A 27,797-nucleotide genomic window follows, 5' to 3' on the forward strand; every position below is an offset into this window, starting at 1 on the left:
ACATTACACAAATTCCATCTGAAAAATAATCTTTATTATATATACAGAAGCACATGCCCCAGGAAGCTATAGGCAAAGTATTTGGTCACTGAATTTTATATAGTTGAGGAAGTCCACACAGGTAATCAAGGGTACCGCACAAATGAATATATAGCGCCAATATTCTGGACCTGCCAGAGATCCAGTTATTTTAGCTACCATGATGAAATCAATCCATCCTCAAACAGGCTTTGTTCACTGGCTAGAGAATCTTAGTTTACCAGCAATATCAAAAGAACTACTACCTCTTTCCCACAGGAAAAATGTGACTGTTAATACTCTAGCAAAAGGCAGATACAATCCTGACAAGTACTCTGAACAGAACGACCACTTGGTCTCTGACAGGGAACTTGACTGGAACTATCTTCTTTGCATTCAGCATTCTCCCTTTGCAAAAGGGCAGTGTCAATTCCAGGACATATTCAGTTCTTTAGAAAACACAGCTTTCCATATGTCCTGTAAGATCAAGTCCATTTGCATCAGTTTGTTTTAGATTCAAAAAGTCCAATGACCAGCACTAGCTTTCTACAACAGGCTTTTCCTAAAGCAGAGATGCCAGAACGTTTCAGAACTCTAGTCCTTTTCTCACCATAGGGGGGAACAGTTTATTTCTGGAGCTTCTGCCTTTGATTTGGGCCCACATACCACATTATGGAACCCTTCAACACAGTCTGCACAGGTTTAATCTTGTGACAAGGGTTCAGTGGACAAGAATGCAGGAGCATGGCTGCTCTCATTTCAAGAGATATGCAAGCACCTTCCATTGTGAGAGGTGCACAAATGCTGTAAAGAGCAAGGTTATTATCTTATAGCTAAAAAGTTTCTTGTTTCCAATTCCTTTTCAATAACTAAATTACTGACATTATTTTACAGGCTTGTCAGGGCAGACATATGACTGTTTTTACATGGAATGCTCAGCAGGTCCAGATATACTAATTTTGGCCTTTCTTCAATAGGAGATACAACTGAGCAGGAAACACGATTTTGAAATTCAATTAATGTTCTTTGAAGTGTCCACAACTTCCTTAGGATATGCATTTCAAACAGCACTGAGCCATGGAGCAAATCTAAGGAATGGAAGAAAGGGAAGAAGCTTCTCTTTTTCATATCTAGCTACAGGGTTTCCCCAGCCCAATTCACTGATTCAGTCTAAGAGGGGGAAGTTCCTGCAGTTCCTAGAAGTGTTGAAGTACTGCAGTAACTCAAGAATATTTTTCTTATTCCTACCAGCACAATACTATATAAAATGAGTGGTGCTACCTCCAGGTACAGGAACAGATGCTGTCCTTGAAGCTTGTAGCATGAGGACCCTAGCTCAGAAAATGTACCACTCATTTAAAAACACCAAAGCAATGGCAGATGTCCTGGAAACAGATCCCAAGCATCAGCACTGGCTGCTGCATACTTAGACAGCAAGCAACCTAGGTGCAAGTTGCCGGGTGCTCTTTAAGGGCTGATTAGGAAAAAGGCAGCAGCTGGGTGAAGGTGCTACCCTGTCATAGGGAATGCAGGCCCTCATTACACAGAGGGCTGTGGCTCAAAAAAAGGCTGTTATTCCTGTTCACAGGTGGCCTGTAAAGCACAGGAAGAGCAGGACATGGAGAGCAAGCAAATACATGGCCACTAGCAGAGGCAAGTGAGTCCGAGAACAGAAGACAGAGCGTAACAGGCGTCGTAGTCCAAGGATATTCCGAGTCTGGAAGAGTAAAAGAGAGACCAGTCAGTACCAGGAGTGGGTATGTCCCCAGCTGCCTTCACCCAGAGCTCTCCAGACCGTGAAGGTAAGTTTGTTTAAGCTAATCAGCATGAACCTTCCCAAACCCATTCCACTGTCAGATTTGACCTCTAGAGCCAATCCTCAGTGAAACATTCCCCTTCCCCGACTCTCTGCAGGTTTCTCGTTAACCAATTCTGCTTGAAAAAGGGCAACAGAATGCAGAACATTTCTCCCTAACATTTGGTCCCTATGAATTTCTAGCCTCCCCGAGTGAAATATAAACAAATGGATCAATGGTACTTTTCTGCTAGAGCCTCGAGCTACTAGGAATCCTGATTCACTCTCTGGCCTAGAAGAAGAAAATTCTTACTTATTTGTTGCCTTCTTTCACCCTTGCAGCTGAACAATATGTGGCTTTTGGCATAGAAAACAGAGCAAGACAAGAGCAGAAACCTACAAAAATCCAAACAGATTTAAATGTGCCTACAGGAGGATTTAGCTGCTATAGGTTCACAGTTTTCAGTTCACATTTTCTTGCATCAGCCAGGGCTCACATCATTGACAGCCGTGAATGTGAATTCTTACTTTGATGAAATTATTATCCATGGAGTCAATCAGCAAGGAATGCTCATGACCTGGAGTCATATCAATGCTAGCACTTAAGGAAGACGTCCACTCACTTGACTGCAACCTGCCACAAAAAAACATGAAGTTAAATTCAGTTTCTTATGATGCCCCAAACCAACACTGTAGACAAGCTTAGGAAAGGAGGTATTTCTTCAAAAAGTAATCAACCATTGCAAGCAAGCCATGGCCTCACTTGACAAGAACTGGTTTCAACTACAACTGTAGTGCCTCCTGAGCTCAAGCTCAGCAGAAGGACTGGGTGATTCAACTAGCAGTAGTCCTCCCTTCCTCCACCAGGAGACTGGTGAAACTGTAACTGAGCAGGCATATTGTGCTCTCTACACAAGTTATACTTGCTCTGTGCCAGCCACTTCCTGTGCCCATAGCCACAGAGAGAAAAGTAAAACTTCCATACTGCATGATGTGCAGATTACCATTCCGCTCCAGTAGAGAGGACAATTCAGCTGCTGGCAGTGGAGTCCTTTCTTACCTACTTTATATCCTGCCACTTCAAAACTCATGATTTTTTTTGGTGCTGTTTTTTTCATTTTGTCTTTCAGGAATTTCAAACTCTTTACCTTAACTGAGGTCTCTGTGTTCTACATGGGGTCTTTCGAGTGAAATTTCATCGTGTGTGACTTGAAAGAAGCCAGGGCAAATGATTTAACTGTATATTTTAAATTCTCTGAAATTATTTTGGAAGCCAACTCTGGTCCCAATAGTGCTGGTTCTTGCTAACTGTTTTCTAGTGACAGATATCCAAGATTGGTAAGATGCTATTACAGGATAAAATGCAGAAGCAGCACTGTCAAATCTTCAGGCTAGCATTAGTTAGTGAAGTGAAATCAGTTGTAGGAGGCTTTCATAGACTTTAATGCTAGAAGGTGATACAGTTGTCTGAGTTGTGTAGCAATTACCAGGGAACTTCATCCAGAATTCTTCCATACAGACCATTATTTTTTTGGCTGAATCAGCAAACGTGTCAGAAGAAAGCCATTGTTTTCACGTAAAAGACTCCAATAGTGAGGTTTATTTTAACTGCCAGGAAATGCACAGCACAAGTGCCTACAATCAAGTAGTGACAAAACCCACTTCTGTAGTCAATGAGGAGAAACAGGCATTTCTAACATGCATCCTAATCCTAACATCTAGTCTAGGTCAGCCTCCTTTTCTCTGCTGACTATAAGGACTTCTGTCAAGTAACCCAAGATACACAGTGTATTGGGTATAAACGGCAAGGTTTTGGTAACAGGGAGTTGCAAGGGAGAGCTGTGTGGCAGGAGGCCATGAAGTGCCCTGTACCAGGTCACAGCTGGTTCCAGCTGGCTTGGCAATGGATGATGCCTCACTGTGTGCCACAACTACAACTAGAGGAGCGTATGGTGCCTCTGCTGAAACATTTAACAAAGGGTGGTAGCTGCTAGGGGAAGGAAGAAATGAGTAAGAAACAAGAAACAGCAGAGAGAAATCACTACATACTAACCCCAGCCTCCTACGCTGCCCTTTGCCTCACCAAAGGGACTGAGTGTAATGTACAGTGCAAACAATGGGACTGGATAGTAGGAAGCAGGGAGGAGAGGTGTCTAGACTGAAGTTGAGCCTGGGAAAGGCGGGGGGAAGTGTTTTCGCTAAGTGTTTAATTGTCTCTCAATACCCAAAGTAATTAAAAGTTTATGTTAATTGGCAATACATTAAACTTGAGTGACACTCTTCAAGTCAAGACTGTTTTGGCCATGACAGATAGGTGCTTACTGAGGAGACAAATCCCCTGGAAGTATGAAAACTCCTCTTCTGCCTTCACCCAATTCCCAGTCTCCAAATTATATTTTCCGGTAGTTAATTTAACTCATTGAGAAAGCTGGCATCTCATTTCTAGTCAGAATTTGTCTTAAAGTCTACTCAGTTGTCTCATTCTATCTTTGTCTACAATTGAAGGATAGCCTGAATGTCAGGAAACACTTTTTTACTGTAAGGGTGACTGAGCTCTGGCACAGGTTGCCCAGGGAGGTTGTGAAGTCTCCATCCTTGAAGATACTCAAAAGCCAGCTGGACATGGTCCTGGGCAACTTGCTCTAGGTAGCCCTGCTTGAGCAGGGGCGTCGGACCAGATGACCTCCAGAGGTCCCTTCTAACCTCAACCATTCTGTGACAGACATGGTATAGGCGTTTCTATGCCCCCAGTGACATTCTACAGAAGAATGTAGTGAAGTGCAGATGAACACAGATCTAGGATCACCATACTTTTATGGTGATACTGCCTGTTTGCTCAAGCTCACTCACCTCCTGATCTGATCCTGTGCTGCAGAAAGTGCCTCCTCTACAGCAAGACGACGGTCCCGTTCTTCCTCCAGCTGCTCCTCTAAGTATCTCAGATCCTGCTTTGTGCTGCTATGTAAATGTTCTGTTTCGGACAACCTGTCAGAAAATAACAAAGCATATGCCAAGAAAAGGGCTAATTCATGGACTATTCTGTTTCTGTTGTATTCACTGATGCAGTATGTGAACAGACTCCAATATCCTTCCACTTCACAGAGAAGACTTAGTTATCTTTTATTAATGGATTTAAATTATTTGGAAAGCAAGAGAGAAGATAAATCTCTTGAAGCTTGTGTCACATCAGGAAGTTGTTCCTTGGCTCTGTCACCCGTGGCCCCACCTTCTGAAAATTATTTTGAAAGGGTATGAGGAATCACGTGCTAGATCTTAGTTCCAGAAGGTTACAAGGAATCATGTGCTAGGTCTCAATTCCAGACACTCTCAGGCTAACAGCCTTGAGACCCAGACTATTGATATACTTAAGCAGTTACTGAGGACCCAGCCTATCAAATGAAAGATGCTAGTTTGGCTGGTGATGGTCAACTGGAATTGCTGCTGCATGTTGCCTCTTCATTTTTTGAAGTTCTATCCAAAGAGATAACTAACGACAGCTGTCAAGTGCATATAACAGTTCCTCCACTTCCACAAGGTCCTAGTGTGGAACTGAGTTTTTCCAACACTCTGACAGAGAGTAACAGAAATAGGCTCATCACCAGCCCAAAGACCTCCATCACGACTAACATCACCACCCCTGTTTTCTCAGGCTTTCTTTACCTCAGCTGCAACTCCTGCAGTTCTGGTGTGTAACTGCCTCTCTGAGGCTCATTCTTTTCTTGGGGTGCTCCTGGTGCAGCATCTGTTGCAAACAACTCCTGAAAGAAAGCATGAATGTATAGCAGATAGCAATGAATGAAGAGGACAGAAAGTAGCTACAATGCTGCACAGTTAAGTGGAGCCACCTGCAATAAGCTTTCCCCTCCCCTGCACCAAGACACCCACCCTTACCATGCCCTTGTCTGCAGACTGCAGCTCCTGGAGCTGCCTCTCAAGCACCAAGCAGCGGTTCAGAACCTCATTGTAGTGCTGATGGCTCTCACAGATATTCCGACTGTTACCACGCAGCTGGAGGGAGAGGGCATTTTTCTCTTCAAAGACCTGAGATAGCTGAGAAGAGAACACAACTGCTAAGTAAAGAACTAATATTTTTGTGAAAGCAAAATTGTTCTCTGTGTAATTGAGGGTAAGAATTCTATTGAGAACATGGGAACTGCCACACTGCACATTACTAAGGTCCAAACATCAGTGATAATCTCCAACAGGTTTCCAGACTGCTAAGGTTTCCAGAACAGAGTCCCAAAATATCCACACAACGTACAGAATAACACGCTTCCAAAACAAGATTTCTGTAAGTGCTGAGATTGACTTAAACCTTTCAGAAACATCATCAATAAATTATGATTTTATATTCTTGCTTTCTCCTTGAATTCAGCTCTCTTTCTGAAGTTTGCTAAATTCTGAGTCTTCCATTTCAATGTGGGAATCGGACTGCTTGTGATTCTGTACTGAAATGCAGAAACTTTTTCAAGATCGCAGGCAGCACTGAAGATCACAAGCATGCCTTCTGAAGGAGGGACTTCCTTCAGGAGCCTAGAAAGCAGGAGGCTAGAAAGAACTCCAGACAGTAGAAATGGAACCTGGAAACAACTTTCTTCACATAATCTCGCTCTCTGGTCCCTTTGTCTGGTCTCCCTCTCTCTCCTTCATCCTTCCCCCATTGTCATCGTCCCCCCCCCGCCCCAAATCTGTCCTCTCTCTTCCCTCTCCCCCTCTCTCCTCTCTTTCTTCCCTCCCCTCTTCTGTCCTCTTCCCTCCTCCCTCCTCCTTTCTCCCTCTGGTCACTTTAGAGAAAAGGCACTAAAATTCAGTGGCAGAAAAGTTGCTGATTCAGACACTACTGTCACTGATCCTCCTGAATGTGATCTATATACAGCCTGGAATATCCCCCTGGTCCATTCAGATCAGCTGTCCCAGTTGTGACTTTTCGCAAGCTCTTGCCCACTCCCAGCCTACTCACTGCAGGGAGAGCAGAGTGAGAAATGGAGAAGGCCTTAACGCTGTGCAAGCACTGTTCAGCAATAGCTAATACATTGGTGTGTTATCAACACTGCTTTAGTCACAAATCTATAACACAGCACCCTAGGGCCTGCTATGAAGAAAATTAACTCCGTCCCAGCCAGCTCCAGTAGACAAAGCTTTAACATCATCACTCACAGTATTTGCATTTGGAAAAGAAGGAGCTATGAATCATAGAATCATAGAATCATTTAGGTTGGAAAAGACCTTCAAGATCATCAAGTCCAACTATCAACCATGCCCACTAAACCATGTTCTGGAGTACCCTGTCTACTCGCTTTTTGAATACTTCCAGGGATGGTGACTCAACCACTTCCCTGGGCAGCCTATTCCAATGTCTGAAACTAGACAAATGAACTGCTACATAGTCAAAAATTGGCTGGACCACTGGACTCAAAGGCAATGATCAATGGCTTGACAGCCAGCAATGAGCAGAATACTCCTGGAGCCTACCTGGCGCACATATTGCTCAACATTGACAGCAATATAAGTTATGACATAGAGTATAGCATCAGCAAATTTGCAGCCAATATTGAATTTTCGGGAGTGGCTGACATGACAAAGACAAAACTTCAATCTGGAGGGACTTTGAGAAGCTTGAGGACCGGGCTAACAGAAATCACAAGTTCAATAAGGAGAAGTGTAAACTTCTGCACCTGAGGCAAAACCCATGCATCAATACAGGATGGGAAGAGACTGCCGAGGTAACAGCTCTGCTGTAAAGGACTGGCGAGTTACAGCAGCTGCCAGGCTGAATAAAAGCCAAAAGTACATCCTCATTGTGAGCAAGACAAACTGTCTACTGGGCTACATTAGGAGAAGCAAGGCCAGCAGATTGAGGGAAGTCATAACCTGTTCTGCATGGTACCAAAAAGACGGTAACTCGAATACTGGGACTGGTTTTAGGTCACTCATTTACAGCCGGGAGGTCCCAGTTGACTGGAGGTTAGCAAAATGTGACACCCATCTACAAGAAGGGCCAGAAGGAGAATCTGGGGAACTACGGGCCTGTCAGCCTGACCTCGGTGCTGGGGAAGGTTACGGAGCAGATCATCTTGAGTGCCATCATGCGGCACACACAGGACAACCAGGTGATCAGGCCCAGTCAGCACGGGTTTATGAAAGGCAGGTCCTGCTTGCCCAACCTGATCTCCTTCTATGACAAGGTGACCCGCTTAGTGGATGAGGGAAAGACTGTGGATGTTGTCTGCCTAGACTTTAGTTAAGCCTTTGACGCCGTCTCCCACAGCATTCTCCTGGAGAAACTGGCTGCTCATGGCTTGGACAGGTGTACTCTTCACTGGGTAAAAAACTGGCTGGATGGCTGGGCCCAAAGAGTTGTGGTGATTGGGGTTAAATCCAGTTGGTGGCCGGTCACAAGTGGTGTTCCCCAGGGCTCAGTACTGGGGCCAGTTGTCTTTAATATCTTTATCAGTGATCTGGACAAGGGGATCAAATGCACCTTCAGTAACTCTGCAGACGACACCAAGTTCAGCAGGACTGTTGATCTGCTTGAGGGTGGGAAGGCTCTCCAGAGGGATCTGGACAGGCTGGATCGATGGGCTGAGGCCAGTTGTATGAGATTCAACAAGGCTGAGTGCTGGGTCTTGCATTTGGGTCAGAACAAACCCATGCAATGCTACAGGCTTGGGGAAGAGTGGCTGGAAAGCTGCCCGGTGGGAAAGGACCCGGGGGTGCTGGTCGACAGCTGGCTGCGTATGAGCTGGCAGTGTGCCCAGGTGGCCAAGAAGGCCAACGGCATCCTGGCTTGTGTCAGAATTAGTGTGGCCAGCAGGAGCAGGGAAGTGATCATCCCCCTGTACTCGGCACTGGTGAGGCCGCACCTCGAATACTGTCTTCAGTTTTGGGCCCCTCAGTACAAGAGAGACATTGAGGTGCTGGAGCGTCTCCAGAGAAGGGCAACGAAGCTGGTGAGGGGTCTGGAGCACAAGTCTTATGAGGAGCGGCTGAGGGAACTGGGATTGTTTAGCCTGGAGAAAAGGAGGCTGAGGGGAGACCTTATCGCTCTCTACAACTACCTGAAAGGAGGTTGTAGCGAGGTGGGGATCAGTTTCTTCTCCTAAGTAACAAGGGATAGGACGAGAGGAAACGGCCTCAAGTTGTGCCAGGGGAGGTTTAGATTGGATATTAGGAACAATTTCTTTACCAAAAGGGTTGCCAAGCACTGGCACAGGCTGCTCAGGGAAGTGGTTGAGTCACCATGCCTGGAGGCATTTAAAAGACATGTAGATGTGGCACTTGGGACCATGGCTTAGTGGTGGACTTGGCAGTGTTAGGTTAATGGTTGGACTTGGTAATCTTAAGGGTCTTTTCCAACCTAAATGATTCTAAAATGGATAGAGAAATGGGAAGGAGTCCAGGAAAAGGCTGCTGAGATTGTCAAGGGATTGGAGCAGATGATGCCTATGAGAGTTGGGCTGCTTTAGCCTGCGAAATAGGAGGCTAAATAGTCATTTTACAATAGCTTACAATTAAATTAAAAGGACTAATAAAGTAGACAGAGCCAAACTCTTTTTTATAGGGGCAGAAAATGTAATAAGGTGCCATAGCCACACAGACTGTGGCTTGGAAGAGCAAGACTAGACATTAAGAAAAAAATTTGCATGGAAAGTGTAGAGCAACATTGGACAAAGGCCCAGAGAGGTTTTGGAATCTCTATTCTTTCACCACTTAGCTAGGTAAAGTCATGGCTGACCTGATCAAATGTTGGAGACAGTACTGCTTTGAGCAGCAGAAGGATGTACTAGATCATCTCCAGAAGTCTCTTCTAACTAATATTTCTGAATTTGTGTTACTTCACTGAATGTCCACAAGAACAGAAAGATTCATTCCTGCTCCCTGAGCCCTATTCAAGCCTACCCTCTTCCCCACATTCCTCATCCCAGACTCTGCAAGCAAGTATAAGATATAATCAGTACCTTGCTGTTTAACTGCTGAATTCTGAGCTCTTTTTGGTGAAGTTCTTTCAGGCTGTCACTTAGCTGGTCCTGGAGATGTTTTGTCTCTGTTTCTAGGCTTGAAAAGTCCCCTCTCAGAAGTTCTGAAGAAATCTGCCAGGGAAACAACAATGAAAAATATACTGCACATGTGACAACCCACTCTCGTATTAGTCCTCTCTGTTTACTATTCCAAGGTCAAACCCAACATTATTCCTAGGCCTGGAACTTGATCTGCTCAAGCAAAACAGCAAATAGGGAATGAGCAAGAATATCCTAAAAGCCATCTGAAAATCCAAACAATTATGAAAGATCACTGAACTTGCACATACGATGAGTGCTTCTCAAAAGTTGTCTTAAAGCTGTCTACAATACAGGAAGGAAAAAAAAGCGTATGAATGAGAACAAGAAAAACAAACAAAAAACCAAAGCAATGTCCACACTGCTCTTATTCAACACAGACTGAAAGGTTAGCACTGAAGCATTCTCCTGGAAAGCATCACATGCACATTGTTCTAGCTTTTTCTTTGCATATATGTGTGTGTGTGTGTCAAAGGGATAAGGGGAGATTTCCTCCCTCCTCCACCGACATAAAAGCTTCCCACTGGAACATTACAGATGTGGGCAGAAGAGTTCTTTCCTTGCTCATAATGTAATGGTATTGTACATACAGCAGGCAAGCATCCTTCCCTAGACCAAGCAAAATACTCAACGTATTTCACTCCACATTTAGGACTGTGATACAGGGGAAAGAACGCAGAAAGTGTCATGTTCAATTCTCAGCCTCTTGGGGCTTGGGTCAGGATTGTAGATCCCTGTCACGGTAAAAACAGGAAGAAAAATTCAACAGGAAACTTAAAAAAATTAGAACATGACATTAAAAGGACAACTAAATCAGAAGATCTTAGATTCAAACACAGTGCAAGAGGCAATTCTAAAATAGGCAGAAAGACCTGAGAAGTTCCATACTGCTTAGAAGGACCTAAGGTGCCTAGGAAACTCTGTCTCTTACTCTTTTTTGAAACATTAGGAACCATGAACTAAGGGAAGAGCACATAAGGGTATGCCAGAGTTTTCTAAAGGTTTTCAATGATCCAAGTTGCAATGTTGCTATAGTCCTTGGAGGCTATACAACAAAATCTGATACTGCAGTCTGTACAAGCTGAATACAAGCAACACAGGCTACTTTGGCTGAATTTCAAACCTCACATTTCCATGCAACAAAAAATCTGTGTATTTCTACCCACCTTCATTTGGTACTGCTCCTCTACAATTTGAGACTTGCTGAGGGGCAGTCTTGTTTCTTGCATGATCCTTTGTAAATGGCTCAGTTGTTTGTCTTTTTCTGCTATGACCATCAGGTACTGCTCCTTTATGCTGCTGTTCTGCTTTTCCCAGGTAGTTTTCTCTTGTCTGCCCAATATGACACAAAGGAAATTACCAGGAAGTAATCAGTATCACTTATGATATCCAGGTATCCATCTCAGAATGAACTGAGGATGACTCTATTTCCTATCATTACTCCACGCCAGAAAAGTTTTATAATTAAACCAAACCAAAACAACCCACTTAAGTACAGGAACCTTAAAAGCAGGTTTAAGGAAGTATTCAGTATTAGGCTCAACACTGCAGATTGTTCAATGCTCACACTTTTGGTATTCCTGGACATTGTTTTGATCTTGCTGTACAGAGAGTTTTGTCAAGTAAGTAATTGACAATGCCACTTGTCATCATAACATTATGACTGCCTCAGTCAAATACGCACCAGAACCATAGCATTGCTCCCAACACAGAAACTTAAGGCCTTAACTTATTTACATTGTAGAAGCTAGACAGGAAATAAATCTCCTTTTCTTTTATCAGGAGATAAATAGAATTTGTAAGCTGCTTCAAACTGTACGAGATCTGAAGTTAGTTTGAGGGTCAGACTGGAGGCAAGGGGAGGGGGAAGGAGACTACAAGTTTTTATATCACTTTGGACAAAGATAAGCCATATATCTTTCCACAAAAAAATTCCACCCCTTTCACTCCAGGTTCAGCCATTCTTAGAAGTACCCGAAAGGGTTTTCCCCCCATTTTTAGAACAGAGCATATTTGGCTGACTAGTTTTAGTCCAGTTGGAGATGACAATTTACTAGACTTGAATTACAGACTTTTTTAAAAATAGAAGACATAAAGCAAATGAAACAAAGGATTAGACAGTCATACAAAATGAGTATTTTCTAAACAACGAAATCAGTGTGATAATAAAGGGTGTTCATCATCAGCTTGGAATGGAGAGTTCTGTAATTATATACATAAGCTCCAATACAAGAAACAGCCTAAGTTTCCTCTCAAACAGATGATGCTGGCCACCACTGGATGAAGGAAATAAAAATTAAAAGCTCATTGATCTATTTCACACAGTCATTTCCTTCCAATATGTCGGGCTGTAATCCTTTACCCTAAGTCCAAGGCAAACGTGTGGCCACTCCTGAACAGGGCAAAGTGATTTAGTGATAGCTGAAACAGCTAAGGCTGAGGTTCTCAATGCCTTCTTTGCCTTCTGCCCACAACTGCTCTTTGAAGGAAAGAAACAGCACATTTGCACCTCTGAGGCAGTGAGAAGACAGACAATTCTCACCTAAGCTGCTGGAGCTCCTCCTGGTAGAAAATACTTTCTTGCTTCAGCTGTTCTTGGAGACGGTGCTGTTTATCTGCATCTTGCCGATATTCCTGCAGTTGTTCCTTTAAGCGAGAATTTTCAGCTGATTCTACCCCGACTAGTATGTATTGCTGCTGCAGATTCTTCAGCTCTCTTACCTTTAATTAAAGGGAAATATCAGAGTGTGTGACAACTGAGCAAGCAGCTAGGTTTATTACTTTAAAGTGTTTAAGAGCATTTCTCACTGTGGCCATCTGGAGAAAAAGTCACATTCAGATGACAGAGAAACTAGAAATTGAATCGGTGATTACAACAGTCTACTAAAAACTGCTCAGAAAAAAAACCTCAGAGAATTCTATTGTTAATGAGAGTAGTGAGTTTTGAGACCTTCCATGAAGATTTGACATACAGTAACAAAAAGATGCCAGACTACAGTATTAATTCCCTTATTCAGAGGAAGACAAAGTGAGACAGAAGGAGCTGGGTAAGAATAACTCCTGAAGTTGATACTTGCTGTAAACCAGGGAACTAAGGAACTAAAATCCTTTTGACAGTCTACTCAGACTGGAATTAGAAATAAGTTGTCATTACACATCCATCACTGCAATCAGTTTTTGAAGACAAGACAACGTGATTGACTCTGGAGACAGTCAGTAGACCCCTCTACTGAGGATCTATCTTAGTATTAGCACCGCTACACAGATATGCAAGTTCAAAAAAACAGCAGTAGAGGAGACATAAATCTACAAATAACTGAGATAAAAAACGGACAAGACGGAAGATGTGTTTAAGACAGTATCACAAAGTCTGTTGTGAATTCACAGAAGGGAAAACTAAGACAAAGTGACAGTGGAAAGCGATTGTAAAAGTCTGACCAGCAACTAGAACTCTGAAACTTGCTGAGCTGCGTTGTGCCAGAGACTACAAAGAAACACATTATGTATGCAAGCAAGGATGTCAAAATGAAGCTGCAATGCCTTGTACCTGTCTTGACAATCCGCTGCCAAGAGGAGAAACAGACCCAAGTCTGCTCTAGTCTCTTCTAGAAATCTAAGACAAATCAAATGCACAAGCTTCCACAGTTGTGGACTAAGCAGGTTAACAGGGAACCCATATCTTATTTCTATGATTCCATATTTTAAATCAAGCTAACAAGAAAAACCACACTCCAAAATTAACAATGAAATCACAGCTTCCGTATGTCAGAGAAGATAACATAGATGGCACATACTAAATCCATGGGATCTGATGGAATGCGCCCACAAGTGCTAAGGTCATTGGGAGGCAACTCAATTACCTTTGAAAGGTCATGGTGACTGGGAGAGGTTCCTGAAGACTGGAAGAAAGCAAATGTCATCCCTACCTACAAAAAGGGCGAGGAACTGGGGAACTGCAGGCTGGTCAGCCTCATCTCCATCCCTGGGAAGGTGATGGAGCAACTAATTACAGAAACCATTTCCAGATACATGAAAAAACAGGTTGCCCAGAGAAGTGGAATATTTACCAATAGAGACATTAAAATCCAACTGGACACTGCCTTGGGCAACCTATTCCAGCTGACCTTGTTTGAGCAGGGGGGTTGGACTAGACCTCCAGAAGTCCCTTCCAACCTCAACTATTCTGTGATTCTGTGAAGACAATTATCTGTGTTTCACATTGCAAATACCAGATCTAAGTGTGCTGAATTTTAAGATTTGAAGATCCAAATCTCCTGTGGGGCTTTAAGTAAGAGCAGGAAGAGAGAACAAGGACTTACTACTCTGTCTCTGTCATTCTGCAAGGAGGACAGTGCCTTCTTAAGACTCTGCACTTCTGAAGGAATTGTGGAAGTGCTCCCTTCCGCTTGTTGCTTCACTTCTTCAACCTTACGTGTTTTGCCCAATTCATTCAGCAGATGGTCTCGCTCGTTCTGCAGGCTTGCCATAGCTTTGGAGAAAGATTTGACTTGGTTGGAAGAGCCTTCCAGTTCCGAAGACAAATGGAGAAGCTCATCATCTTTGGCTCTGAGCTTCTGATTAAGTTTCTCAATCTGGGCCAAGAGACCTCTTTCATCAGTGGCTTTCCGCAGTTCTGTCAGCTCAGACCGCACTGTATCTCGGTCCCTGGCAGTAGAATGTTGCTCCTCTTGTAGCTGAACCATCTGTTTCTGAAGATTCTGCACTAGACTCTTCTGTTCCTCTAAGTCTGCAGAGTATTTCTGTTTCAAAACATGAAGTTCTTCATTGGCCTGGTCTCGGCTATCCTGAAGAGAGCTCATGGACTTCCCAAAAGACTGAATTTGAGCTCTGAGATCTTTGTTTTCATCTGTGACTGCAAGAAATTTCTGTTCCATTTCCATCAAGTCCTGTGCCAATTCTGCTACTCTCTCTTCCGCTGTTTCTGTTTCATTCCTCATTATCCCTGCATCATGATGTAGGTGCTTCAGTTCCTTTCGAAGCCTGTCCTCAGCCTCTCCCACTCTCTTGGCTGCATCCCTTTGAACACATACTAGCTCCCCCTCAAGTTCTGTTATCCTTTCCTGTGAGAGGGAAAGCTTATGACTCAGTTCTTGTGCCTCTTCCTCTCGGGCCCTTAGCTGTGCTTGACACTCCATGATAGGACCCCCGTCACGTAATGCTGTCATCTCACTCTGCACACGAGACAGAGAGGACGTAAGGGTTTCAATCTCTTGAGACATACTGACTTTATCCTCTCTCAAGGCTTCCATGCACTTCCTGAGATCATCCTGAGTATGCCTGGACTCCTTCAGCTGTGTTTCTATGATTGCCTTCTCCTTTTCCAGAGTTTGGATCCGCTGAAGCTGTGTTTTGAGAAGTTGTTTCTGTTGGGAGTCCTTTATTGAAATCACTTGGTTCAGGTCTTCTCTATACCGCACCAACTCTGCATTCAGCTTGGCATTCTCAGAGTTGAGGTCATCCATCTGGCTATGAAAACTCCTGATTTCTTCCTTGAGCTTATTGTTTTCAGCAGCAGCCTCTTGAATTAACTGGTCTTTTTCCAAGATTACAACAAGATGACGTTCCTCAAGTTGCTTGTAGTCTCTCAGTATGCGGTCTCTGTCATCTTGCAAAGATGACATGGACTTTGTGAAGGAGTCCAGCTGTGCCTTCTGCTGCTTACTTTCTTCTCTGCTTATCTTCATCTTTTCAGTGAGACGATCAAGTTTGTCAAGAAATTTGTTCTTCTCATTTTCCAAGGCTTTTTTATCTTCTTCCTCCTTACTTAGCCTATGCTCCAACTCTTTCATCTCTTCAGAATGTTGCTGCTGTAATTCAGATAGAGCAGCCATAACTGCTTCTTCCTTGGCAGATAACAAACTAATGATCTTTTGATCCTTGGCACTAGTTTCTTCATGCAGCTTATTTGTTAGGTCCTTGGAAGCTTGCAGATCAGCCTCAAGCTGTTCATAGCTGAATTTAAAATTCTGGATAGTGGTCTCTTGTTGTTTGACCACACTCCCCAGCTTTTCTCTGACCATTTCACATTTGGTGAAGGAATTCTGTAAGTCAGCAAGCTGGTCTCTCAGGCTGCTGATTTCTGACTCCAGTTTCTGCTGTTCATTCTGAGACTTGCTGTACAGTTTCTGAGACCCTTCAAGCTGCATCAGAAGCTCCTTTTTTTCCTCTTGCAACATTTCACATGTCTTTTGATGATGCTGAATCTCCTTCCTGGATTCAGACTCCCAGTCTTTCTTGTTGCGTTCCAGCCTGAAAACAGAGAAGAGAAAGTCAGTCACAAATCAATGAAGTATCACAGTATCCAAAACCACAGTAATAGTTTTCATTGATTATACTAATTTAGAAAAGCCACAAAATTAGTTTTACTTTAAGAAAGCAAGCTAGAAATATCCAGATGATTAGTTTTCCCTCAATTTAAAATTCAAGGCATCTTTTAAAGTTCTGACTGCACTACTGTCTGAAGGGGGTGGTGCTGGGGGAATATTTTTTAAAAGTTGTCCAATGAGATAAATCTTTCTGTCAATATTGAAAAAATGGAGGAGGTTAAGCATTGAATGTTATCACCTCCTTTTCATTAAAATAATTCCTTCTCTCACCCTTTGTAGCTAAAAAAAAAAAAAAAAAAAAAAAATCAGTGAAATCACTGTTCTCATATGCTTGATGTTCATTTTATGTTCTAGCATGCAAAGATATAGCATTTTGATCACAAACATTATTTTTTACTCATGTAAGAACAGTTTGGTTTTGGAAATTCCCAGATCTACATTTTGGTACGTTTCCATAGCTTCATCTTTCCATCAAAATCTATTTTGGGATTAAATTGGAATTATGTATCCCAATGTTCTCTTGACATGCCAAGTTTAATCTCTGAATGCAACAACTCTATGCAAAGAAATCTATTTCAAATTTCAGATTAATAAAGACTGTAGATAGTACTCAGATGGCTACTGCTTGTCACAGAGAACAGATTTAACACGAGTACTCTAATGATGAGAAGGAATATTTTACAGTGTTGATCTCCTTGTGCAGACAAGTACATAGTAACTCCCAGCAACATAACTCCAAACCTCTTTTCTATCCAAACATAAGCAAACCAGGAGATGAGCCTTATGTTTATGGCTTTATTAGGAAGACTAATTCTGCTCTCCGTCTTAGGCATTCATTAGTTTTTCCAATCACATGTCACATTTAGCATATTTACATACTCACAATTCTTTCTTTCTGGTATACTGCAAAAGGAAAGGGGAATCCTACCTCACCTCTGGCTGCTGCCTTGTCAAAAGGAAATACAAGAATACCAGCTGAGTCATTATCATCTTCTTTACCTGAATATATGAGTCTGAAGTTCTTCCACACGTATGGTCATGTGCTTCATCTGGTCCTTTAGCACAACACAAGTTTCCTCTTTTGAACGTATTTCTTCTTCCTTCTTTTGAATAGTTTCAGTGAATTTCTTCTCCCATGTTTTTGATTCACCTATTACTCTATCCCTGTCATCCTGAAGGGAAGACATGCTCCTGGTGAAGGCTGCAAGCTGGGCTAGTGTTTTGTTTAGGCTGCCTTCCAATTGCTCAGCTTCTTGATCCTTTGTCTTCAAGGAGTCTTGAAGATTGCCAACAGCTGTTTCCATACGGTCTTTCTCCCTCTGCAAAGTTGCCAGCTTTTCTTCCAGGTTTTTAATTTCCTTTGAGTGCTTATCTTTTTCCTGTTCCAGTCTTCTCTCAAAGTCCTCATCTTTTTTCTTCATTTGAATTTTAATATTCTCTTTGTTTGCCTGCAACTCTTCTTTCACTTTGACACTCTCTGCTAGAACCCTTGCTGCCTCACTCTGGGTGTCATCCAATACTACTCTGCAGAGAGCAAGCTCTGCTTGGGCTTTCTTGGTGTCTTCAACTGCTTTAGCTAAAGTCTCTTTGGCTGCATCTACCTCTTTCTGAGACTCACTCTGCAGAAATTCCAGAGCTTTAACAGTTCTTTCTAAACTACTGTTCTTTTCCTGGCTTTTAATACAGTCCTTCTGCAGCTGCTTAATCTCCTGCTGTTTCTGCTTCAGCAGTTCCTGAAGCTCCTTTACATGTGTGCTGCTGTCTGCCCTCCAACTACATTTTAGCTTTTCTACAAACTCCTTTTGCTTTTCTGAACTTTCTTTACTTTTCACCTTTGCCATCTGACATTTCTCCTCCTCAAGTTCATGCATCATTCTCTGCAAACTCTGAAGCTCATGTTTTAGTTGCTCATTTTTGATCTGGAAGTCTGTTGCATCTTGCTGATAGTTTCCAATACTCCCATTAAGTTCTGCCAGCTGATTCATGAGCCTTTCTTCCAAATCATCCTTCTCAGCCTCTAGTGTGTCCTTCAGTTCTGTCATCCTGACAAGGTCATCTTTGGTTTTTTGGACTGTTTGTTCCATCTTTGCTACTGTGTCCTGAAGAGCATTCAATTCATGGACTTTATCTTCCATTTGGGTCTCTAAAGCCCTTTTCTCACCTGCTAAAGTCTCAACACACATGCGGATGTCACCCAGCTGTTGCTCTGAAGCCCTCCTATTACTTTCTAGTTCTGTGATTCGCTTTGTGAGCTCAGCTATCTGCTGTATATAGGTACCAAGGTCTTCACAAGGGCTACTACCTTTAAATGCTTTTTGTTCCAGCTCTGCAGTAGGAGACTCTGGTCTAAAACTTATGTCCACTTGGTTTTCAGTCCTCTCCATTGGTGGTGGTGCGGCAACTGCCTGATTTGCTTCTTCCCCTGTTGTCTTCTGAGCAACATACCTGTCTACCAGTTCTCTGCTTTCCTTAAGCTTAGATTTTGTTAACTGCAAATGACACTTTAAGTCTGTGATCTCTTGATTAAGAGACTCCTTTTCAGCCATTACTGTCTCAAGCTGAGTAGAAAGAGACTGGTAATCCCTTCTAGAGCTCTCCAGATCTTCTTTCAGGCTAGTATTTGTAAAGACATCTTCAGTCCTGTGCAGCTCTCCATGTGTAAAACGCATTTCTGCTCTAAGCTTCTCATTCTCCTCCTCTAGTTCCAGGATCTTTTGTTGCTTTGATTTTGCAAATTTCCTCATTTTCTCCTTCATTCCATCAATTTCCTGTCCAGCTTCCTGTAGCTGCTTATCTATTTCCTCTTTTTTTGCTTCAACACTTTTCAGCTTAATGAAAATTTCCTGCTTTTCCTGCCTAACAGTTTCCAAAACACGCTGAATCCGCTCAGCCTCATTACTCACATTCTCGTATGACTGCAGGAGAGTTTCATATTCTTTTTGAAGCTCCCTGTATTTCTCATGCCACTCAGAACTCTCAGCAGCTTGAAAGCATTTCAAGGATTCGATCTCCTTCTCCAGCTTCTCCTTCTCTAGAACAACCCTATCTAGAGTAAATGTCAGGTTTTTACAGCATCCATCAAGATTCTGATTTTCTGTAAGTACTTTATCGACTTCTGCAATAAGTTTTTCTCGCTCTTCAGTGAGGCGTGCTAACTTTTCTGTTAAAGTATCTGTTTCTTTAACATGGCCACATATTTGGCTTTCCATATTTGTCAACTTGACACAAAGGTCTTCAATAGTAGTTTTAGCATTAGCCAGCTCCTCTTTTAGAGATTTGCTCTCCTTTAGCGCCTCTTTTCTAGAGATAAGTGCAGCTTGCAACTTTCTCTGCATTTGATTCTTCTGTTTAGCTGCTTCTGCACCCTCATCTTGCTTCTCCTGAATTTCAAGCAACTCTGTTTGCAGTCGCTTGCTTTGTTCCTCATGTACCTGAGCTTGAGTTTCCAACTGACTACATAGTCTCTTGACTGAATTCTCTTTTTCCAGCAACTGTGCCTGCACATTATTGAGAGCTTCACTTTTCTCCCTTAACTGCAAGTTAAGAAACTCCATTTCTTCATCCTTTTGGTGCATAAGTGTTTTCAGGTCTTCCAGACTGCCCTCTCTAGAAATTTTTGCTCGACTCTCCTCCAATTCTGTCTGAAGACTTACTGCCTTAGCTTCAGCTTGGTCAGAGGTTCTCTTCAGCCCTTCTATCTCCAGAAACAGCTGTGCTATATGCTCTTGCAAATGAAAGACTAATTCTGATTTGCAAGCAAGTTCACTTTGCATATGGCTAACATTATATTCCAATTCCTCTTTCTCCATCTGCAATTTTTCAAGTTTTTTCTCAAACTCTTCCCCAGAAACATCTGCAACTTGTACAAGCTTGTTATTTGTTGTATTTTCTGCTTCCATGCATGAAGAATCCAACCCACCTTGATTCCCAAGAACACTCTCCGTTGATCCTTTCTGTTCTTGGAGCTGCCTGAGCTGAGCTTGGATGCTCTCCTTCTCTTTGCTTTGCTTATCAAATTGTTCTTGTAGGATGTTGTAATCATCTTTGTGCTGTTTCAGCTGTTCTCTGTGATGCCTGTCTTTTTCTTGAGCCTTTTTTATAGTGTCTTTGCGAGATAACAGGGCTTCCTGAAGTTTTTTTTGAAGTTGTTCTTTTTCTTGTTCAAGAGTTGAAATCCTCTCTTTCAGAGCAGACTTTTGGTTTTCTTCGAGATCTGTAGCTGCTGAACTACTTTCTTTCTTTTCTTCATAATCTTTTGGGCTTTTATTGGTTTCAGTTACTTTGTCAGCAGTTGGCTGACTCTCCATGATTTCGTCTCTACTTGAAACAATGTTTGTCTTACCTTGCAAACTTTGCCTCATTTCCTCAATCACTGCCTGCAATTGTGCTTCAGTAGTTTCTTTATCCAGCAGGTCCTTCCGGATGCTCTGCAACTCAGATTCCTTTTCAGAAAGCAGTTGTATTAGATACTCCTCACTGGGCTGGCTTTCAAGTTTCCCTTGTCTGCTTATCATGCTTGTCATATTTTCTTCCCCTTCAGCTTCTTGAGCCACTGAGGTTTCTGATTCATGTTCTCTTCTCAATTCTACTAATTCATTCTCCAATTTGCTAACCTTCTTCAGAAGCTCCTTCCTGTTAACAAGTGCTGCTTGCAGCTTCCGCTTTACTTGCTCGTTTTCTTTTTTCAGAAGTTCAAGTTTATTTACTAATACCTCACTTTCTTTATGTGCTGCATCTGTCTCATACTGCTGCTCAGATGCCTCACATTTCAGGTATATATGATTTGCTTCAATGTTTTGGTCTTTTTCTTCCTGGGCTTTTAATAATAGACTTGTTTGCTCTTTAAGACTCTTCAGCTCATTTCCTAGAGAAAATTTCTCTTCATTCAGCAGGACCATTTTCTCAGACATGCTGACACTGATCTCTGTCATCTGTTGGTCTTTCTCCAGTAAGGTTTGTTGCAGGCTCTCTATAGACCTGGTGTGTTCAGCAACAAGCTGTTCTAGGCTTGCTGCTTCGTGTCTCTTTGAGGCTAAGTTTTGAGAAAGCTCTTCTATCTCAGCTGTATTCTTCCTCAAGAGTTGTTCCAGATCAAGTACTTCACACTCCTTCTTCTTGATTTGGCTTCTCAGATCTTTTAGTTGCATGTCCTGGTCAGAAAGCTGAAATTGTGCTTCATCCAAGTCTTTTTGCAAAGCTTCGATTTTTATCTCCTTGGATTTAAATTCATTTTTAAGGCTCTGGATTTGTTCTCTCAGAAGACTGCTTTCACTGTCCGACAGTCTCTGCTTTTCTGAAAGAGCTAAATTTTCCTCAAGTTGCTTCAGTTGCTTTTTCAGTTCTGTTATGGTAGAAAGTTCCTTCATCTGACACAGGAGCTGATCACGTTCTTCAGTCAAAACACAAAATGCACTGTCAGAATCCTCTATTTTTTTTCTGTATTCCTCAGCCAACTGGCTTAGCCTATTTATTTCTGCACCTTTTTCTCCTAGATCTTTCTTATAGGATTCTTCTGATTTCTGCAGAATTACTTGCAGTTCTATAATTTGGTTTTGTAACTTTATCAGTTCTTGAGATTCAGAGGTGCCAGGCTCTGGATCTGCTGTAGAGACTTCCTGCATTGCCTCCATCTCCCCTCTGCAGGGGACAGTGGTCCCCTGGGGCACTTCCCGAAGACTGATTCTGTTTTCCTGAAGCACACCAATTTGCTGCATTTCTATTTCTCTCAGTAATGAGCTACTGCCCAATTCATTTTGTGTATCTGAAGCCTTTTGCTCTTCCCTCTCAAGAAACCATATCTGGGAATTATCTTCCAGCTGATTAGCTGCTTCTCCTGTTTGGTTACCTGTAGAAGTTTGGCCGTTTGGGCCCTTTAGCTGCCTTTTCAGAAAAGTTATTTCTTCTTGGGCTTCTTTTAGTTCCAGCAGCAAAACTGACAGCTCCTTCTGTTTCTCTGCAGCAAGATATTCTAGAATTCCAGGCGGACAACTTTCCTCAGTAAACTCCTCGCTTCCATTGGGAAAGCCATCTGCTCTTGCCTAAAAGAAAATAATAGGTTTCAATTTTCCTTTGAATCCTGGGAAAGGGTCACTTTTGGAAGTATCTGCTTTCCACATTTTGTACTGTAAGGATACCCTTTCTTCAGCTGGCTATTGCAATAAACAGTAGCCTCATTAATTACAGGAGGACTCCTCAGGTCATTTCTGTTCATTTCAGTTTCTGAAGTTGCAGCATGAATGATTCTGGCTTTAGGATTAGACCATACATGTAACTTCCTATTCCCTTATTTCCCATTCTCTCTTGATTACAAGATAGTACGATTCTGAAATGTTTCAGTTCTCCTGCGATTCTCACAAGCCCTCCAGTGTACTTATCCAGCCGCACTTTCCTGGCATCCTATCCATAGTCTCTGAATGAGGAGGTTTTGTCCCCTATTCTATCTGTCCATTTAACACAGCAAAGAAACAGTGTAGAAGCCCATATTCCAGTCTGTGTCCATCTCCAAAGTGACAGCACTAGACAAAGCATCTGGACCAAAGCGCTTGGCTTTTTCCAAATAACTGTCTTAAGGTTTCCTCCCACCCCCAAAAACAGATTACAAAAGAAAAGCAGTCACAAATCGTTCCCAGAAAGCATGGATCAGCAGCCCACAAATAAGTCAACATCTTATGTCTTAAAGGCTGTCTGTTCATCAGTTTGGAGGGCAGAAACAATTTATGGGGAACCATTAAAAGACAGCTATCTCTTAAAGCCTGTTGCAGAGTTGCAACAACCACTTTAAGTTACAGGATGTTAAAAAAACAACTTTGGGGCTTTTAAACTAAATTAAAAGTTTTCATATCCACAGATGCATACAATACTGAGAGGAAAAAAAGTTCTAGACTAAATTTGTACCTCAGAGAGCACCGAAGTGTCGTCAAAAGGCTTTTGCACTTCAGAATTCACCAGCTTTCCTGACACACCTAGTGATAAAAGGTACACTTGTCACCATCAGCATAAGGAGTTGCATGTAAAGTCAGCAGGTAAGTGGAGAGACAATATATGGGACTGGAGCTTCTCTAGTTTCCAAGGTGAGAAAGAAAAACAACAAAAAAAGTTTGAGCCTATGCATTTTATGCATTGCACCTAGACATCCCCAATAGCTCTTCACATGCAAAACCTCCTGCATTTGCTGCATGCCGACATCCCCTAAGTCTACACTATATCTAACCTCTACGGAAGAATGAAGAGGCAAAGAGACAAGTGAACTAGGTAGCAGGTTGTTTTGGTTTGGTTTTGTTTTTGGTTTTTTTTTTTTTTTTTCTAATAATTTGGGGGCAGGGGTGGTGGTGGTAATTCCAGACACAAAAAGAAATTTACTAGCTTGTGGAGAGGAACCCAATTCTTCATCTTATCTTAACTCTCTTCTGTGTCTTACACATCAGCCTTTGCATCTACAAACACACTCTCCTTCCAATCCTTCTCTCTTTCTCATCTTAGGAACCACTTCTTTCTTCTCTTCTGATATATCCTATCTGTCCCACATTAGAATGTTCTCTCCTACGTCATGTGCACCCTTTCGATCTCCTGTACATCTTCAGATTCTGACCTCAAAGCTCCTCTTTCCAAATCACCTTAGATTTGACCCAGAGACTTCTCAAATTTCAACAATTTTCTTGTCACATGCCTTATTCTGTATCCTCACCTGTAGAACAGCAGTCTACATAAGAGGCTGGAGCTTCCAGAGTCTGCAAGTCTTGCAATTTCACCTCAGGTCCAACATTCTTATTCTATTGGTTGAAGAAAAAATACTTGGTTTTGAGCCATGATCTTTGCATTAGAAGACAGCTATCTTAGCTGCCTGCTGCTCTGCCATGCTTTAAGTAAAAACTATCAGTCCAAACTTTAGACACAACTCTGATGCCTAATGAAAAAGTAAAAAAAAAATAGATTGGTTTTGATATTAAGCAAGAGACTAAGACATATCTCAGCAGATTAGGATATCAATGAATGCAATGATTCTAACAACTTCTTTCCCACCTTGAGATGCTTCCTCTTCTGTCTTCACTGCTTCAAAGGGACTAACTACAGATTCATAACCTTTCACCGAACCACCCAAGCAGAGAAGGCGAGAAGTCATGTGCTGGTCACTGTATGCCTCACTACTGCAGCAGATAAAGAATGTGCAGTCTTCCCAGGAAAGTTACACTAGGCCCTACCACACAGACAAACAAACCACCCCACAACAATCTACTAACTGCTATAGGTCTCCCGCTTCTCTGTCAGACAGGACTGAACCTGACTGTTGAAGAAGATGGAACACATCAGAAAGAGAGAAGAGATTTTGCTATTTCACAGCAGTCCTTTTTGCCCACACACAGATGCTGAATAAAGCCCAGGAAATTGGTTAGTTTGCTGTTGACATCCATACAAGAACTAAGACTTCATCTACTAATTTCTTAAGTCCACTTATAAGTTAACATGCACCTAAAATTAATGCCAATATTTCTGGCTAGTTCCCAACACATGTTGTCCATCACCTCAAGAAACAACTGGCACTGTTAGTACTACTGTTGTGGAAGAAGGTTTGAACTAGAGTACAAAGAGACTATGAGTCAGAACTAAGTGTCTCTTAAAAAAGCTACTCTTTCCCATCCCCAAAAAAGCAAGTAAAAAACCCCCAACCCAACAATTTAAAGACTGAAAACAAAATGAAGTGTTCAGAATTAACATTTTCTGTAGCTACCTAAACGTAAGTACAGGGCACTAACGAGTCTCACAATCATAAGGTAACAATCTCCAGCCCCAAGTTCTAGAGCACTTTGCCTTTGCAAGCTCCAAGCACTGAAATGGAATGTATAGCATGCATCCAAGTAACTCTCTGTTGGAGAGGAATGTATTAGACAAAACACATCATCATCTTCTTCCCCCTCCTGGCAGGTTGGAACAGTGTGGAGCAGCCTGGAAAGAGCCCAGACCTTGCTCTAAGCTAACAAACAATTCTACAACAAATTCTTAGTACAGATATACAGAGGCAGTCATCTCCATCACCTTGCTGACCGAGTATAAAGCAAAGCAGCAGGTATCTAATCCTGCACTCTTCTCACCAATAGACTGACTGCAGTTGTACCTGCAGTTGTTCACAGTGAAAGAGTGTAAGGATAGAATCTACTTGTCTTCCACCTAACAAGGAGAACACAGCTTCCTCCAGTCAGTCTGCCAGATCTCCATCAGGGCAGGGGGAATGAATAGGGTTGGTTTGAAAGGCATCCTATAATGACAGCTGGGCCTTTGGAATTGTATTTCCTGAGTCTTGCCCCAGTTTAGCCTATGGTTTTGCTGAAGAACTAACTCACAAGAGGCAGAAAATAGCACAAATATGGATTGGGTGGATGACGGACACAAGAATTCCACACAGCCAGCAAAGGGAAATACAGCCTGATAAGAACACAGTACAAGCAGTATTTGGAAGCTATTTCTGTCTTTCACCATTAATCCAGTTAATAATAACCTTCCAAAGAGGATTATTAAAAAAGACCATAACAGCTTAGCTGTTTTAAGGCCAGTCCTTGACCTATTTTAGTTTTAGCTTATTTCAGCTACTTAATCATTACCTGCTTTACATTTTCTGCGACCACCACAGCTTCCTGCTGAGGCTCCTGGAGAACAAGTTGCAAGTGTGGTATTTCTGAAATATTCAAACACAAACAATTTCTTTGAAAATTAAAACTCTAATTTAGAAAGTAACAGGATATTCTTCCAGGAGCTTTAGAGAACAGGGCACATGACTGTTAGTAACACTTATATAGTGGAGATATCTAACATTGTCATTGGATAATGTATTTTCTTTTTTTTTTTTAAGAGGCAAACCACCAAAACAACATGCTGTTTTAAGCACCTTTTAGAAAAGAACAAATGTTGTTATACAGACTAAAATTAAAGGACAGCTGATAGTTTCAAGTTTTAAGAAACATTTTATAAAGGAGGGAAGAGAAGGAAATATTGTAGCAAAATGTTTCAATTTTCATTTGGATAAAAATGAAATGAGAAATTGTTAAAATTAGAGAAGAATAAAACACTCAAAGGCTACGGTCCAAGTCAAGATTGGTACAAGAATTGAGCTGCTGTTTGACTCAGAATAGTTTTGTAGAATTATAGAATCATTTAGGTTGGAAAAGACCCTTAAGATTACCAAGTCCAACCATTAACCTAACACTGCCAAGTCCACCACTAAGCCATGGTCCCAAGTGCCACATCTACATGTCTTTTAAATGCCTCCAGGCATGGTGACTCAACCACTTCCCTGAGCAGCCTGTGCCAGTGCTTGGCAACCCTTTTGGTAAAGAAATTGTTCCTAATATCCAATCTAAACCTCCCCTGGCACAACTTGAGGCCGTTTCCTCTCGTCCTATCCCTTGTTACTTAGGAGAAGAAACTGATCCCCACCTCGCTACAACCTCCTTTCAGGTAGTTGTAGAGAGCGATAAGGTCTCCTCTCAGCCTCCTTTTCTCCAGGCTAAACAATCCCAGTTCCCTCAGCCGCTCCTCATAAGACTTGTGCTCCAGACCCCTCACCAGCTTCGTTGCCCTTCTCTGGAGACGCTCCAGCACCTCAATGTCTCTCTTGTACTGAGGGGCCCAAAACTGAAGACAGTATTCGAGGTGCGGCCTCACCAGTGCCGAGTACAGGGGGATGATCACTTCCCTGCTCCTGCTGGCCACACTAATTCTGACACAAGCCAGGATGCCGTTGGCCTTCTTGGCCACCTGGGCACACTGCCAGCTCATACGCAGCCAGCTGTCGACCAGCACCCCCGGGTCCTTTCCCACCGGGCAGCTTTCCAGCCACTCTTCCCCAAGCCTGTAGCATTGCATGGGTTTGTTCTGACCCAAATGCAAGACCCAGCACTCAGCCTTGTTGAATCTCATACAACTGGCCTCAGCCCATCGATCCAGCCTGTCCAGATCCCTCTGGAGAGCCTTCCCACCCTCAAGCAGATCAACAGTCCTGCTGAACTTGGTGTCGTCTGCAGAGTTACTGAAGGTGCATTTGATCCCCTTGTCCAGATCACTGATAAAGATATTAAAGACAACTGGCCCCAGTACTGAGCCCTGGGGAACACCACTTGTGACCGGCCACCAACTGGATTTAACCCCAATCACCACAACTCTTTGGGCCCAGCCATCCAGCCAGTTTTTTACCCAGTGAAGAGTACACCTGTCCAAGCCATGAGCAGCCAGTTTCTCCAGGAGAATGCTGTGGGAGACGGCGTCAAAGGCTTAACTAAAGTCTAGGCAGACAACATCCACAGTCTTTCCCTCATCCACTAAGCGGGTCACCTTGTCATAGAAGGAGATCAGGTTGGGCAAGCAGGACCTGCCTTTCATAAACCCGTGCTGACTGGGCCTGATCACCTGGTTGTCCTGTGTGTGCCGCATGATGGCACTCAAGATGATCTGCTCCGTAACCTTCCCCAGCACCGAGGTCAGGCTGACAGGCCCGTAGTTCCCCAGATTCTCCTTCTGGCCCTTCTTGTAGATGGGTGTCACATTTTGCTAACCTCCGGTCAACTGGGATCTCCCCAGTTAGCCAGGACTCCT

The 27,797-nt window shown here is 42.6% G+C and overlaps 1 protein-coding gene across 7 annotated transcripts in view; it reads right to left on the minus strand.

The window, feature by feature from the left end:
- Positions 1-12: 12 nt before the first annotated feature.
- GOLGB1 (golgin B1) overlaps positions 13-27,797 on the minus strand; it is a 52,480-nt gene continuing 24,695 nt past the window's right edge. For 6 of the 7 annotated variants that reach the window (XM_041123448.1, XM_041123449.1, XM_030013854.2 and 3 more), the window contains 13 exons: positions 25,811-25,884; positions 23,902-23,986; positions 23,112-23,179; positions 17,217-22,255; positions 14,190-16,140; positions 12,413-12,591; positions 11,037-11,202; positions 9,772-9,903; positions 5,705-5,863; positions 5,474-5,571; positions 4,664-4,798; positions 2,342-2,447; positions 13-1,735 (listed from right to left, as the gene is read on the minus strand). In XM_041123448.1, coding sequence (XP_040979382.1) covers positions 1,601-1,735; positions 2,342-2,447; positions 4,664-4,798; positions 5,474-5,571; positions 5,705-5,863; positions 9,772-9,903; positions 11,037-11,202; positions 12,413-12,591; positions 14,190-16,140; positions 17,217-22,255; positions 23,112-23,179; positions 23,902-23,986; positions 25,811-25,884 — 8,327 coding nt within the window. In that variant the 3' untranslated portion in view covers positions 13-1,600. The remainder of the gene's footprint in view (positions 1,736-2,341; positions 2,448-4,663; positions 4,799-5,473; positions 5,572-5,704; positions 5,864-9,771; positions 9,904-11,036; positions 11,203-12,412; positions 12,592-14,189; positions 16,141-17,216; positions 22,256-23,111; positions 23,180-23,901; positions 23,987-25,810; positions 25,885-27,797) is intronic. The other variant, XM_030013857.2, reaches the window with a different exon arrangement.

Source organism: Aquila chrysaetos, chromosome 5 (genome assembly GCF_900496995.4).
Source record: "Aquila chrysaetos chrysaetos chromosome 5, bAquChr1.4, whole genome shotgun sequence".
Classification (NCBI taxonomy): Eukaryota; Metazoa; Chordata; class Aves; order Accipitriformes; family Accipitridae; genus Aquila; species Aquila chrysaetos.